The sequence below is a fragment of the Oncorhynchus nerka genome, linkage group LG7 (genome assembly GCF_034236695.1).
Source record: "Oncorhynchus nerka isolate Pitt River linkage group LG7, Oner_Uvic_2.0, whole genome shotgun sequence".
NCBI classification, from domain to species: domain Eukaryota; kingdom Metazoa; phylum Chordata; class Actinopteri; order Salmoniformes; family Salmonidae; genus Oncorhynchus; species Oncorhynchus nerka.
The window spans coordinates 83,254,417-83,270,774 of NC_088402.1; the positions used below are offsets into that span (position 1 = coordinate 83,254,417).

Here is a 16,358-nt window from a genome sequence, read left to right on the forward strand (position 1 = left end):
TGCCTGTTTTAGTCCTGCTGCCTGGTCTAGTCCTGCTGTCTGGTCTAGTCCCGCTGCCTGGTTTAGTCTTGCTGCCTGGTCTAGTCCTGCTGCCTGATCTAGTCCTGCTGCCTGGTCTAGTCCCGCTGCCTGGTTTAGTCCTGCTGCCTGGTCTAGTCCTGCTGCCTGGTCTAGTCCTGCTGCCTGTTTTAGTCTTGCTGCCTGGTCTAGTCCTGCTGCCTGATCTAGTCCTGCTGCCTGGTCTAGTCCCGCTGCCTGGTTTAGTCCTGCTGCCTGGTTTAGTCCTGCTGTCTGGTCTAGTCCTGCTGCCTGGTTTAGTCCTGCTGTCTGGTTTAGTCCTGCTGTCTGGTCTAGTCCTGCTGCCTGGTCTAGTCCTGCTGCCTGGTTTAGTCCTGCTGCCTGGTCTAGTCCTGCTGCCTGGTCTAGTCCTGCTGCCTGGTCTAGTCCTGCTGCCTGGTTTAGTCCTGCTGCCTGGTTTAGTCCTGCTGCCTGGTCTAGTCCTGCTGCCTGGTCTAGTCCTGCTGCCTGATCTAGTCCTGCTGCCTGGTTTAGTCCTGCTGCCTGGTTTAGTCCTGCTGCCTGGTTTAGTCCTGCTGCCTGGTTTAGTCCTGCTGCCTGGTCTAGTCCTGCTGCCTGGTTTAGTCCTGCTGCCTGCAACAGATGGGAATGACCTGAGTATTTTTTCTCTCTCTCGCTTAGTCTCTTTCTCTCGCTTAGTCTCTTTCTCTCTCTTCGTCTCTCTCTTACTCTTTCTCTTTCTCTTTCTTTCTTTTTATCTCTCTCACTTCCTCTCGTCACTTCCTGTTGAACACGAGACAAGGAAGAGTTTGGTTTGTTGGTTTGGAAAGTTTTGAAAATCGTTTGAAAAAGTTTGGTTATAGCTAGCTCCCTTTTGAGTTTGGATCCAGCGACACGGTTGGCATCAGTTGCTGGGACGCTACAATTTTTCCAGTGATCCTGCTGACCAAGGCCGGGTCTGAGGAGCTGTTTGGTATAGCAGCTAGCCTAGCTAGCTGCCTATCAAGCTACCAGGGTTTTCCTGAGGGCTTGAACGCAGCCCGCGGGAGGTTAGCCTTTGTAGCTGGGACAGGGGATTGTCTCGGGCTTGGGGCTGTCTAGACGCTTGATATTTTGTTGTTGTTGTTTTCAATATTCCCTGTGACCTGCCCTGTCTGAAACTGCGAGGAGTAAAAGCATATAGCCTATCATCCTCAGACCAACCTGACCGAGAGGGTAAACCGAACCCTGAAGGGGATGATTGCTTCATTCGTGGGGGATCAGCACACAAGGTGGGATCAGCATCTCCCTGAATTTCGCTTTGCACTGAACTCTGCCGTACAGGAGACTTCTGGGGTCACTCCCGCCGAACTCCACCTGGGAAGACCACTAAAAGGTCCGATGGACAGGGTCTTGCAAAGTTCAAATGTTTCACCTGACTGCCCAGCGTTTGATGCCGTACAACACCACCACACCTTGCTAGCCAGAGTGGAGGCCAGCAAAACCAAAGCCAAACAACGACAGCTGAGAAACTATGACAAACATAGACGAGACGTGTGTTTTCCACCCAGTCTCGTGTCTGGATACGTTCCCATCATCTGTCAAAGGCATCTAAGAAGTTCACTGCCAAGCTAGCTTCGAGATGGAAAGGTCCATACCGTGTAGTGCAGCAGTTGGGACCAGTGAACTACTTGGTCTGTTTGGAGGACACTGGGGAAGATGTCAGGACAGTGCATGTTGTTGACCTGCAGCCCTGCTACCCTACGGCAGAAGAGCTGGATCGCAGGCAAAAGCAACACCTGCAGGACCTCTTCGTGGAGGACTCTGATGAGGACTTCCCTGGTTTTGTGTAGCAGGAACATGAACTTGTCAAAGCCTGCAACCTCTTTGTTTCTACAGGCATTGTTTTTTCATGGGGGGAGGAGTGTGGCGAAATCTGCTCGGAGCCTTCACCGTGCGCTGCCACTTTAAGAGCGCATGAGCAGTAAGGAAGGAGGAGATAAAGAGTTCGTTCAGCTCTTTGGGGAGGAGCTCTTGGGTGGCGCGACAGTTTGATTGTGTGTGCTGTGCTGCAGAAGTTTTGTTTGTTTTCAGCGTTTGTAGTTTATAATGTATTTAACTCAATCATCGGTGTGATCGCTTTAGATCGTGGTTGTTTTTGTTTGGGACCGCGCCTGTTATGGATCGCATGGATTCGTAGCAACATTGTTGCGAAGCTTTAACATACAAAGCAACAAACCATCGGACAGTCAGACGGTACACGGCAGGCCTGAAGACCACAGCGAAGATTTCTCTTTTTCTCTCTCTTTCTCTTCCCTCTCGTTCCAGTGCTTTACCCTGCAACAGACTCTCTATTTTTCAAATGCACTTCCCCTTGAAGTTCATTAGAGCTGGACTATTATTGCCCTGCCAGAAGTATTTTGATGGACATTTTAGTTAAAAGGGAGGTTGCTTGCAAGTTGTGTATTGTTATGTGAACTGTATTGAGGTGAGGTGTACTAATGACATGTGGCCGAGAAGACTGTGGACATTTTTAAGGCCTTTGTTGTGTCGATGAACACCCCCCACATTCATACCCTCTGCACTCATCCACTAGAAAATAATACAGATTATTGCAAATCCTATGTTGATGACTGGGGTCGTTCTTGTATGAAGTTGCTGTTGAATTGCTCTGCCATTATTAGTATTATTGTATGAGGTATTCTTGTTTGGGTTACCCCTGTGCTGTGATGTGGGTTTTATATGGTGTGTATTCTCTTTTCTCTCCACTGGCTATCTGGTAAACAGGCTACACTCTAGGCAGTCTCTTCTGCTGATGTGTGTGGGTCTGGTAGTGGTACTCTCTCTATTCTACTCTTTTCCTTTCGGCATGGTTAATACCTGCCTGGCGCCCGAACAAAATCTTTCTTTGCCCCTCTCTAATAAATACCGCTACAACCTACTGTTGTTACCATGACAAACACCAAAGCCGGTGGGAGTACCGTTGAGGACAGTGGTGTCTCTCTATCACAGGTGAAGGATCTTTTATACGAACAAAAATAGTTCTGCAAGCAGTTGTTACAACAAAAACAAAATAGCTTCAAGTGTTTTGTCCAAATACTGGTGGAGTCAACTAATAAAAGAATGGACGACCTGACCAGAGAGGTCCATACCTGAAGAACAGTTTGCAGTTCTCCCAAGATCAGCTCGATGAGTTTAAACAGGAGAACAGCAAGGTGACAAATCATTGAGAGAGGACATCAGTTCTGTATGTGAATCCATGATAACAATTACAAAGAAATCAGATTATCTCGAGGGACAATCAAGGCGGAACAACATGGTTGTGGACGGAATTGCAGAATCTCCACATGAGACCTGGACGGAGTCTGAGGACAAAGTGAGGGAAAGTATCTCGGAGAAACTGAAGATGGACCACAGGAAGATTGAGGTGAAGCACGCCCACAGGACTGGAAAACCCACCACCGGCCTAGGTGAAAGGCCCATTCCAATAGTGGTCAAGTTCCTGAGGTTCAAGGACAAGGTAGCTGTGGGGACATTGCTTACATCCGCTATGGCAGGCTCATTTTCCAGCCTCCTTCTCAAAAGCCTGGAAGGGATAAGAGAGCCAACCCTATGGGTTCGTAGCTTCAACCTCGTAGCACACACACACATACACACACCAACTGATTAATGGACTGCTGAATGTATATTGTTTTCTCTTGCTTTGTTTGCTATTTTCCACATTATGTCTATCGCTGATCAGCTACCCAGGAAAGGGCTGATAATAGCTCATATTATTATATGTAGCCTTAGAAATAAGGTTAATGAAATCAATAACATCATATATTAGCATCAGATAACATTCATATATTAGCATCAGATAACATTCATATATTAGCCATTTCTGTGACACACTTAGATAATTAATTTGATGATACAGCATTATAAATACAAGGATATAACATCTACAGAAGAGACAGGAATGCTTATGGGGGTGGTGTCGCTGTATACAGTATATTCAGAGCCATATCCCTGTAATGCTTAGAGAAGATCTTATGTCAAGTGTTATTGAAGTGTTGTGGTTGCAGGTTCACCTGGCACATCTAAAGCCTTTTCTGTTGGGGTGTTGCTATAGGCCACCGAGTGTGTCAGTATCAGTATCTAAATGATATGTTTGAAATGCTTGATAGTGTATGTGATGTAAACAGAGAGGTCTACTTTCTTGGGGACCTGAATATTGACTGGTTTTCATCAAGCTGTCCGCTCAAGAGGAAGCTTCTCACTGTAACCAGTGCCTGTAATCTGGTTCAGGTTATTAATCAATTTACCAGGAGGTTTACAAACACTACAGGAACAAGATCATCCACATGTATTGATCACATGTTTACTAATACTGTAGAACTTTGTTCTAAAGCTGTATCCGTACCCATTGGATACAGTGATCACATTATAGTGGTTATATCCAGGAAAGCCTAAGTTCCAACAGCTGGGCCTAAAATAGTATATAAGAAATCATACAAAAGATTTTGATGTGACTCTTATGTGGATGATGTTACAAATATTTGTTGGTCTGATGTGATTAATAAGGAGCATCCAGGCGCTGTACTTGATGAATTTATGAACTTGCTTCTTCCAATTATTGATAAACATGCACCTGGTATGAAACTGACTGTTAGAGCTGTTGAGGCTCCATGGATTGATGAGGAACTGAAAAACTGTGCGGCTGAAAGAGATGGGGCAAAAGCAGTGGCTAATAAGTCTGGCTGCACATCTGACGGTTTGAATTACTGCAAATTGAGAAATTATGTTACTAAACTCAACAACAAAACATTATAAACTGTATTATGAAACCAAGATCAATGATATAAAGAATGACGGGGAAAAACCTTGGAGTACTTTCAATGAAATTATGGGCAGAATTTCATCGAATCAGATGGCTTATTCATCACAAAACCATTTGATGTTGCCAATTATTTTAATGATTACTTCATTGACAAAGTGGGCAAACTTAGGCAGGAAATGCCAACAACAAACAGTGAGCCATTGTACATCGTACGTAAACATTTTTTAAAAGAATACTGAAGGAAAAGCACTGCAAGTTTGAATTTTGTAAAGTTATTGTGGGAGAGGTGGAAAAAGTATTGTTATCGATCAATAATGACAACTTAGATGGAAGGCTACTGAGGATGTTAGCTGACTCCATAGCCACTCCTATCTGTTAATCTAAACCTAGAATAAAGTATTTGTCTTCAGGCCTGGAAGGATGCCAAAGTCATTATGCTACCCAAGAGTGGTAAAGTGGCCTTTACTGGTTCTAACAGCTCTTAGCAAACTGTTGAAAAAAATGGTGTTTGACCAAAAACAATACAAATTAACAACAGACTTTCAACATGCTTATAGTGAAGAACACTCAACATGTACTGCAATGACACAAATGACTGATGATTGGTTGAAAGAAATGTATAATAAGATTGTGGGAGCTGTGGTGCTAGATTTCAGTGCAGCCATTGATATTTTTGTTATGGCTTTTCAAACGGCTATATCGTGGATTCAGAGCTATCTATCTAATATAACTCAAACAGTTTACTTGAATGGAAGCTTCCCTAATGTCAAACATGTAAAGAGTGGTGTACCGCAGGGCAGCTCTCTAGGCCCTCTACTCTTTTTTATTTTGACCTATGACCTGTCAATGACATTAATAAACAAAGCATGTGTGTCCATGTATGCCGATGATTCAACCATATACGCATCAGCAACCAGAGCTAATGAAGTCACTGAAACCCTTAACAAAGAGTTGTAGTCTGTTTTGGAATGAGTGGCCAGAATTGAACTCTAAAACTCTCTAAAACTAAGAGCACTGTGTTTGGTACAAATCATTCCCTAAGTTCTAGTACTCAGCTGACTCTGGTAATGATGGCTGTTGAACAAGTTGAGTGTTGTCACGTCTTGCTCTTCATTGTAATCAGAGGGATAATATTAATACTAGTTGAGAAAAGACTGACTGCTCCACTTCTTGTTTTTATTGGCAACATTAATGTGTTGGATATTCCAAGTTGTTTGTATAGTCAATTAACACACAGCACTGACACAAACAATTACCAGACTTGCTGTTGGGGGTCTTATCACTGTCCCCAGGTTTAAAACAAATTCAAGAAAATGCACAGTATTATACAGGGCCACGAGTGCATGGAATTTCCTTCCATCTTACATCAAGTGAACAGCAAACCTGTTTTAAAAAAACACCTCGTGGCACAACTCCTCTCCCCGATGTGACCTACGTTTGTTTTCAAATCTAATCAAATGTATTTATATAGCCCTTCTTACATCAGCTCTTTTTCTCAGTGTTTCTCCTCGTCTCTCTCTCTCTCTCTCTCTCTCTCTCGCCCTTTCTCTCTTTTTCTCAGTGTTTCTCCTTCTCTCTCTCTTGCTCTCTCTCTCTCTTTTTCTCAGTGTTTCTCCTCCTCTCTCTCTTTCTGTTTCCATGTTTCTCTTTCTCCCCTCTTCCTTTCTCCCTCTCCCCCCTGATGTTCCTTTTAATGGCGTAGAAGTTCTCCCCCCTATCTGTCTCTCTCCCTCCTCTCTCTCTCCTCCTCCATAAGGTCTATAGGGTCCATATGGTCCATACTATCATCACCATCACCACACCACTACAATCATCACCACACCACTAATATCATCACCACACCACTACTATCATCACCACTACACTACTATCATCACCACTACACTACTATCATCACCACTACACTACTATAATCACCACTACACTACTATCATCACCACTACAATACTATCAACACCACTACACGACTATCATCACCACACCACTAATATCATCACCACTACAATACTATAATCACCACTACACTACTATCACAATACTATCATCACCACTACACTACTATCATCACCACTACACTACTATCATCACCACATCACCACTACAATATCATCACCACTACACTACTATCATCACCACTACACTACTATCATCACCACACTACTACTAACACAGCCCACATCAATCATCACACTACAATACATCACCACTACACTCATCATCACCACTACACTACTACTATCACCACATCACCACTACACTACACTAATATCATCACCACACCACTACTATCATCACCACTACACTACATCATCACCACTACACTACTATCATCACCACTACACTACTATCATCACCACTACTATCATCACACACTACACTACTATCACCACTCACCACCACTACACTACTCACCACACACTACTATCATCACCACTACTATCATCACCACTACACTACTATCATCACCACATCACCACTACTACTATCATCACCACACACTACTACTCACCACTACTATCATCACCACACTACTACTATCATCACACCACTACACTACTATCATCACCACACTACTACTAACACATCATCACCACTACACTACTATCATCACCACTACACTACTATCATCACCACACCACTACTATCATCACCACTACACTACTATCATCACCACTACTATCATCACCACTACACTACTATCATCACCACACTACTACTAACACAGCCCACACCACTACACGACTATCATCACCACACCACTACTATCATCACCACTACACTACTATCATCACCACACTACTACTAACACAGCCCACACCACTACACTACTATAATCACCACTACACTACTATCATCACCACTACAATACTATCATCACCACTACACTACTATCATCACCACTACACTACTATCATCACCACTACACTACTATCATCACCACTACACTACTATCATCACCACTACAATACTATCATCACCACTACACTACAATCATCAGCACTACAATACTATCACCACTACACTACTATCATCACCACACTACTACTAACACAGCCCACATCACTACACGACTATCATCACCACTACACGACTATCATCACCACTACACTACTATCATCACCACTACACTACTATCATCACCACTACACTAATATCATCACCACTACACTAATATAATCACCACTACACTAATATCATCACCACACCACTACTATCATCACCACTACACTACTATAATCACCACTACACTAATATAATCACCACTACACTAATATCATCACCACACCACTACTATCATCACCACTACACTACTATCATCACCACTACACTACTATAATCACCACTACACTACTATCATCACCACACTACTACTAACACAGACCACACCACTACTATCATCACCACTACACTACTATCATCACCACACTACTACTAACACAGCCCACACCACTACACGACTATCATCACCACACCACTACTATCATCACCACTACACTACTATCATCACCACACTACTACTAACACAGCCCACACCACTACACTACTATCATCACCACTACACGACTATCATCACCACACCACTACTATCGTCACCACTACACTACTATCATCACCACTACTATCATCACCACTACACTACTATCATCACCACACTACTACTAACACAGCCCACACCACTACACGACTATCATCACCACACCACTACTATCATCACCACTACACTACTATCATCACCACACTACTACTAACACAGCCCACACCACTACACTACTATCATCACCACTACACGACTATCATCACCACACCACTACTATCATCACCACTACACTACTATCATCACCACTACACTACTATCATCACCACTACACTACTATAATCACCACTACAATACTATAATCACCACTACACTACTATCATCACCACTACACTACTATCATCACCACTACACTACTATCATCACCACTACACTACTATCATCACCACTACACTACTATAATCACCACTACAATACTATAATCACCACTACAATACTATAATCACCACTACAATACTATCATCACCACTACAATACTATCATCACCACTACACTACTACACTACTATCATCACCACTACAATACTATCATCACCACTACACTACTATCATCACCACTACACTACTATCATCACCACTACACTACTACACTACTATCATCACCACTACAATACTATCATCACCACTACACTACTATCATCACCACTACACTACTATCATCACCACTACACTACTACACTACTATCATCACCACTACAATACTATCATCACCACTACACTACTATCATCACCACTACACTACTATCATCACCACTACAATACTATCGTCACCACTACACTACTATCGTCACCACTACACTACTATCGTCACCACTACACTACTACACTACTATCATCACCACTACACTACTATCATCACCACTACAATACTATCATCACCACTACACTACTATCATCACCACTACACTACTATCATCACCACTACACTACTATCATCACCACTACAATACTATCGTCACCACTACACTACTATCGTCACCACTACACTACTATCGTCACCACTACACTACTATCGTCACCACTACACTACTATCGTCACCACTACAATACTATCATCACCACTACACTACTATCATCACCACTACACTACTATCATCACCACTACACTACTACACTACTATCACCACTACACTACTACACTACTATCACCACTACACTACTACACTACTATCATCACCACTACACTACTATCATCACCACTACACTACTAACACAGCCCACACCACTACTAACACAGCCCGCACCACTACTAACACAGCCCGCACCACTACTAACACAGCCCGCACCACTACTAACACAGCCCGCACCACTACTAACACAGCCCGCACCACTACTAACACAGCCCGCACCACTACTAACACAGCCCGCACCACTACTAACACAGACCGCACCACTACTAACACAGACCGCACCACTACTAACACAGACCGCACCACTACTAATACAGCCCACACCACTACTAATACAGCCCACACCACTACTAACACAGCCCACACCACTACTAACACAGCCCACACCACTACTAACACAGCCCACACCACTACTAACACAGCCCACACCACTACTAACACAGCCCACACCACTACTAACACAGCCCACACCACTACTAACACAGCCCACACCACTACTAACACAGCCCACACTACTACTAACACAGCCCACACTACTACTAACACAGCCCACACCACTTAAACACCGCCCACACCACTACTAACACAGCCCACACTACTACTAACACAGCCCACACCACTACTAACACAGCCCACACCACTACTAACACAGCCCACACCACTACTAACACAGCCCACACTACTACTAACACAGCCCACACCACTACTAACACAGCCCACACTACTACTAACACAGCCCACACTACTACTAACACAGCCCACACTACTACTAACACAGCCCACACTACTACTAACACAGCCCACACCACTACTAACACAGCCCACACTACTACTAACACAGCCCACACCACTACTAACACAGCCCACACTACTACTAACACAGCCCACACCACTACTAACACAGCCCACACCACTACTAACACAGCCCACACTACTACTAACACAGCCCACACTACTACTAACACAGCCCGCACCACTACTAACACAGCCCACACCACTACTAACACAGCCCACACTACTACTAACACAGCCCACACCAGTGCAATAGAGATTGTGTCATCTGTGGATCTGTTGGGGATGTATGCAAATTGGAGTTGGTTCTAGTGTTTCCTGTATAACTGTGTTGATGTGAGCCGCGACCAGCCTTTCAAAGCTATTCATGACTACAGATGTGAGTGCTACGGGTACATTTTAGACAGGTTACCTTGGTGTTCTTTGGCATAGGGACTATGGTGGTCTGCTTGAAACATGTTGGTATTACAGGTTGAAAATGTCAGTGAAGACACTTGCCAGTTGGTCAACGCACCAGGAGTACACGTCCTGGTCATCCGTCTGGCCCAGCAGGCAAATGTTTGACAATTCTACCGGTGCGTCTGAGTTTTTAAGCAGCACCTTACAGTATATAACATGGTGTCTCTCTGTCTGTGTCCTGTCCTCCAGGCCTGTATAAGATGCACTGGAACCCGGAGCATGCCCAGTCCCTCAGTCAGTCCCTCAGCCAGTCCCTCAGCCAGTGGCCTGAGCAGCACCTGGATGTGTCCTCCACCACCTCCTCACCGGCCCACAAGTCTGAGCTTTACACCGCTGGCCACGCCCACGGCCGAGGTGGCTACGCCTGGGCCAATGATGACATCTCAGCCCTCACCGCCTCCAACCTGCTGAAGAGCTATGCAGAGAAGTACTGTGATGTTCTAGACTCGCCATACGATCGTCCACCGGGGCCCGCTGTAGGGACCTACCCAGAGCCAGGGGCTTTCGGGGGCCTTATTGGCCTCAAGACTGAGCTGGAACCCTGGCCCCTGAGCCACAGTGCAGAGGGGCTCTACCCCGGGTCCCTGGATGGTCTGTCGGGCCCGAAGGCCGGGGCCACATCAGCAGGGCCCCCAGGGGCCAGCAATATGTCGGGGGTCAACAGTAACCTCTCAGAGTCTTGTTATAGTGGTAGCAGCTCCTCCTCTGGCTCTCACTCAGGTGACTACAACCGCCCCAGCTACAACGGTACCTACGTCTCGCCTGGCTACTGCCCCCAGCCCCCTTCAGCACTCCCCCCTGCCTCCCTCCAACACCCCCTCCAGCCCACACCCACCCTGTTGCCCAGCTACTCCCTCTCCACCTCGGTCTACAACTACCCCCCCAGCAGCTACCCCCACCAGCCCGGCCTGGGCCCCACCTACAGCCACCCCTCTGCAGGGTACTTACCCCCGGGGCTGGCCACCCCCACTCCCCTCCCGTCTCGGCCCATCGTGGTCGGGGGTAGCTACGGCTACCAGGAATCTGGAGGTGGGTTGAAGAGGAAGGCGTTTGAAATGTCATTAGACGAGGAGGAGGATGGCTCTAGATACAGTAAGTATACAGGCTACGACCCAGTGAAGCCTGGAGGAGGGGACTCTCTCTCTCCCTACAGAGTGGGAGATAAAGAAAACAGTGGCTTCACCACGGGCAGCACAGATCCCCAGGCCTTCAAGCCCAGTAAGCCCTCTTCCCAGCCCCTCGTGTCTCCTCCGTACAGGGTGGCTTTAGCAGGGGACTACAGCCCACCAGCAGGGATGACTGGGGAGAACGTAGGAGGAGGAGGAGGGTCAGAGAACCAGGGCTTCACCCAGCAGCAGCACCACTCCTCCCTGGTCCACAACAATAAACTCCCCTCCCTGCATGGCCAGGGCCAGCCTGGGTCTGGACCAGGGGAGTCGGGCAGCCTGAAGAGCCCAGACCCCAGGCTTCTGGATCTAGTCAACGGGGAGTTGCTGGACTGTAGCCCGGCCCTGCTATGGGGGGAGCTGGCTGGACTGACCCACGTCAAGACTGCCCTGGAGGAGGAGCTGCTGTGGCCCTGTCTTAGGCCCAGCCCCGCTGTCCGCCCCCCAGCCACCGTTCTGTTATTCGGCCCCCGAGGAGGCGGGAAGACCACCCTAGCACGCTCCATGGCCTCCCAGCTTGGGGCCTCCTTCTATAGGCTCAGTGGGGCCATGTTAGCCTCTAAAGGCAAGGCTGAGGCTGAGGGGATCCTGGGGGCCACACTGCAGGTGGCGGGGTTGAGGCAGCCCTCCGTGGTGCTGCTCAGTGAGGTGGAGGCTATGGAGAAGGAGGAGGGGTTGAGGCAGGTGTTGCTATCTGCCCTGGAGAAGGCCCAGATGGAGTTAGGGTCGGCGGGAGGAGCCCCTGGGCTGGTGATCATGGTGTGTGCCACCGGTAGGCCAGATCTGCTCCAGGATGCTGTGCATCGGAGCTTCGCCAAGCGCTACCATGTGGGCCTGCCAGATGCTTTTTACAGAAAGCCGAGTTGAGCGCAACGTGCATCTCCAGTTAGTTAGGATTCCATCCAAAGATCTTGGTTATTCGTGATCCAAGACATAAATCAGCAATGTGTTGTCAAGGTGACATGGTCCAAGGAAATGGATAATCAGGGTCCTGTTCATGAGGCACCAAACAAAATAAAACATACAGAAACAGGGAAGGAACAAGCTGGATTTGTCCATTAAGAAAAATTTATTTTCGATTTCCGTTGCAAAACAGACTGAATAGGGCCAGGACATCCTAGACTCGTCCAACATAGAACACACATTTTTGTTTTCCATTGCAAAACTTTTTTAAACGTTTGCCCTAATGAACAGGACCCAGGGTTGATTTGGGAGAACCCCCTGTTGACTGACTGCTACTCTCAGGACTTTATTCATTACAGTCCTCCCCTGTGGTGTTTTAGATTTCATTACCTTATTCATTACCAGTCCTCTACTGTGGTGTTTTAGATTTCATTACCTTATTCATTACCAGTCCTCTCCTGTGGTGTTTTAGATTTCATTACCTTGTTCATTACCAGTCCTCTCCTGTGGTGTTTTAGATTTCATTACCTTATTCATTTCCAGTGGTGTTTTAGATGTCATTACCTTATTCATTACCAGTCCTCTCCTGTGGTGTTTTAGATTTCATTACCTTATTCATTACCAGTCCTCTCCTGTGGTGTTTTAGATTTCATTACCTTATTCATTACCAGTCCTCTCCTGTGGTGTTTTAGATTTCATTACCTCATTCATTACTAGTCCTCTCCTGTGGTGTTTTAGATTTCATTACCTTATTCATTACAGTCCTCTCCTGTGGTGTTTTAGATTTCATTACCTTATTCATTACCAGTCCTCTCCTGTGGTGTTTTAGATTTCATTACCTTATTCATTACTAGTCCTCTCCTGTGGTGTTTTAGATTTCATTACCTTATTCATTACAGTCCTCTCCTGTGGTGTTTTAGATTTCATTACCTTATTCATTACAGTCCTCCCTGTGGTGTTTTAGATGTCATTACCTTATTCATTACAGTCCTCCCCTGTGGTGTTTTAGATGTAATTATCTTATTCATTACCAGTGGTGTTTTAGATGTCATTACCTTATTCATTACCAGTGGTGTTTTAGATGTCATTACCTTATTCATTACCAAGAGCTTAGGATCTATTTGAATAACTTTTCTTTTTTTTAAACCCAAAAATATCAATAGTAGCTCATCGTCTCTTATCATTATGTGTTATTGACTTAAAATATAGCTTCTCACCAAAATCATGACATCATGACCATTACAAAAATCAAACTTTAAAAAAACGTTGAAATGGAACGCATTGGTCATGATACTGGGCTGTATTTGATTATAGACTGGGTGGTTCGAGCCCTGAATATTGATTGGCTGAAAGCCGTGAGACTGTATACCACGGGTATGACAAACATTTAATTTTACTGTTCTAATTACGTTTGTAATCAGTTTATAATAGCAATAAGGCACCTTGGGGGTTTGTGGTATGCTATATGGCCAATATACCACAGCGTTGCGTTGTTCCTAAGAACAGCCCTTAGCCGTGGTATATTTGCCAAATACCACACTTCCTCGGGCCTTATTGCTTCAATATACAACGCTATAATTCAAAGACATAAGCATAATGTCCAGACATGTGATAAATCAACATTCAAATACACATTCCTCGTTCACCAGTTCCTGAGAATGTTGCTTTAATACAAAATATAACACACACAGGCACTGCAAGGCAAGATGGCGGCTCCTTGGATGTTGCTTTAATACAAAATATAACACACACAGGCACTGCAAGGCAAGATGGCGGCTCCTTGGATGTTGCTTTAACACAAAATATAACACACACAGGCACTGCAAGGCAAGATGGCGGCTCCTTGATGTTGCTTTAACACAAAATATAACACACACAGGCACTGCAAGGCAAGATGGCGGCTCCTTGGATGTTGCTTTAATACAAAATATAACACACACAGGCACTGCAAGGCAAGATGGCGGCTCCTTGGATGTTGCTTTAACACAAAATATAACACACACAGGCACTGCAAGGCAAGATGGCGGCTCCTTGGATGTTGCTTTAATACAAAATATAACACACACAGGCACTGCAAGGCAAGATGGCGGCTCCTTGGGTGTTGCTTTAACACAAAATATAACACACACAGGCACAGTAAGGCAAGATGGCGGCTCCTTGGATGTTGCTTTAACACAAAATATAACACACACAGGCACAGTAAGGCAAGATGGCGGAAGCCTTGTTTGAAATGCTCAGGAAAAATGAATTTACCTCAGATATTTGAAATAAAGAATGTATGTAATCTTCAGGTCTTGGTGGAGAGAGTAGAGGTGGAGAGAGTAGAGGAGGAGAGAAAGAGGAGGAGAGAAAGAGGAGGAGAGAAAGAGGAGGAGAGAAAGAGGAGGAGAGAAAGAAGGGGAGAGAAAGAGAGGGAGGAAAAAGAGAAGAGCCCTAACAGAGTCCTGTTGCATACACACTGCAGCTGTCTGTGCATATACCTTTGGGGAGAAACTTGAAAATGCTACAAAGAGTAACATTGAATGTAATTCAGGTATTTCACAGGATATTTGATGCCATAAAATCAATGGTTTTATTATTATATATGAATATAAATACATGTTTTTAAATTTGAATGTCTATTTTTTGGGGGGGGTGGAAGGTTGGTTGTGTTTATGAAGTGTTATGTTGAACACAGAAAATATTAGATTTTTGTTGGACAAACTGTTTACAAATCAACCCAAAGCATTGTGTTTATATGTACTATTCACAAATGAATGTTATATACATATTTTATTGTAATAGATGCAAATCTTCATTGAAATATATAAACAAAAGGTGTACATTTAAATTACACTTATATTTCAAACCTGGACACAGACAAGATATAACAGAAGAAAATAGAAAATGCACCTGAAGACGTTGTCTAATAATAATACAACCTATTCACAGTGTTGTATCTCTACCACTCTGTTTAACAACAGTCCGGAAACATGAGGTCATTCAGTTCAGTTCGGTACTGACGTGATGTCATGAATATTGGTCTGTTACCATAGTTATGTAGACTGGAGGCGCGCTGGAGGATGATGTAATGCCCCCCCCCCCAATGCAATCTCATGATGGTAGTATCACCCCCCCCCCTTTGGAGTGGCATTGCTCTGATTGGATATATCACCACTCTGGCCTCCCAGTGTCCTCAGTACAGCTGGTGTCTTCAGTCATACCATACAGCCGGGTCAAACACACTGACCCCAAGGTTCAGGCACATATTGATCACTTTGTCTCAAATGGCACCCTATTCCCTTTATAGTACACAACTTTTGACCAGAGCCTTGGTCAAACGTAATGCATTATATAGGGAATAGGGTGCCATGGCCACATGGTAGGGCTAATAAACAAAAAAATACATCTTTAAACCAAGCAGGAGAACTCCGCCTTAGGAGGGTACTGAGAGATGGGTTAAATATGTAATCATTTATATGCAACTACATTAAGATACATAATTGATAATAATCA

General features: G+C 44.9%; 1 protein-coding gene across 1 annotated transcript; it reads left to right on the forward strand.

Annotated features, from left to right (window-relative positions):
* Nucleotides 1–10,541: 10,541 nt before the first annotated feature.
* On the forward strand, nucleotides 10,542–15,933 carry LOC115120644 (fidgetin-like protein 2). Its single transcript, XM_065020884.1, has one exon. It carries the CDS (start codon nucleotides 10,995–10,997, stop codon nucleotides 12,825–12,827), a length of 1,833 nt encoding a protein of 610 aa, XP_064876956.1. The 5' UTR covers nucleotides 10,542–10,994; the 3' UTR covers nucleotides 12,828–15,933.
* The last annotated feature ends 425 nt before the right edge of the window (nucleotides 15,934–16,358 follow it).

Excerpts from the sequence above, each read along its gene's own strand:
- LOC115120644 (XM_065020884.1), top strand. The coding sequence starts at position 10,995 with ATGCACTGGAACCCGGAGCATGCCCAGTCCCTCAGTCAGTCCCTCAGC.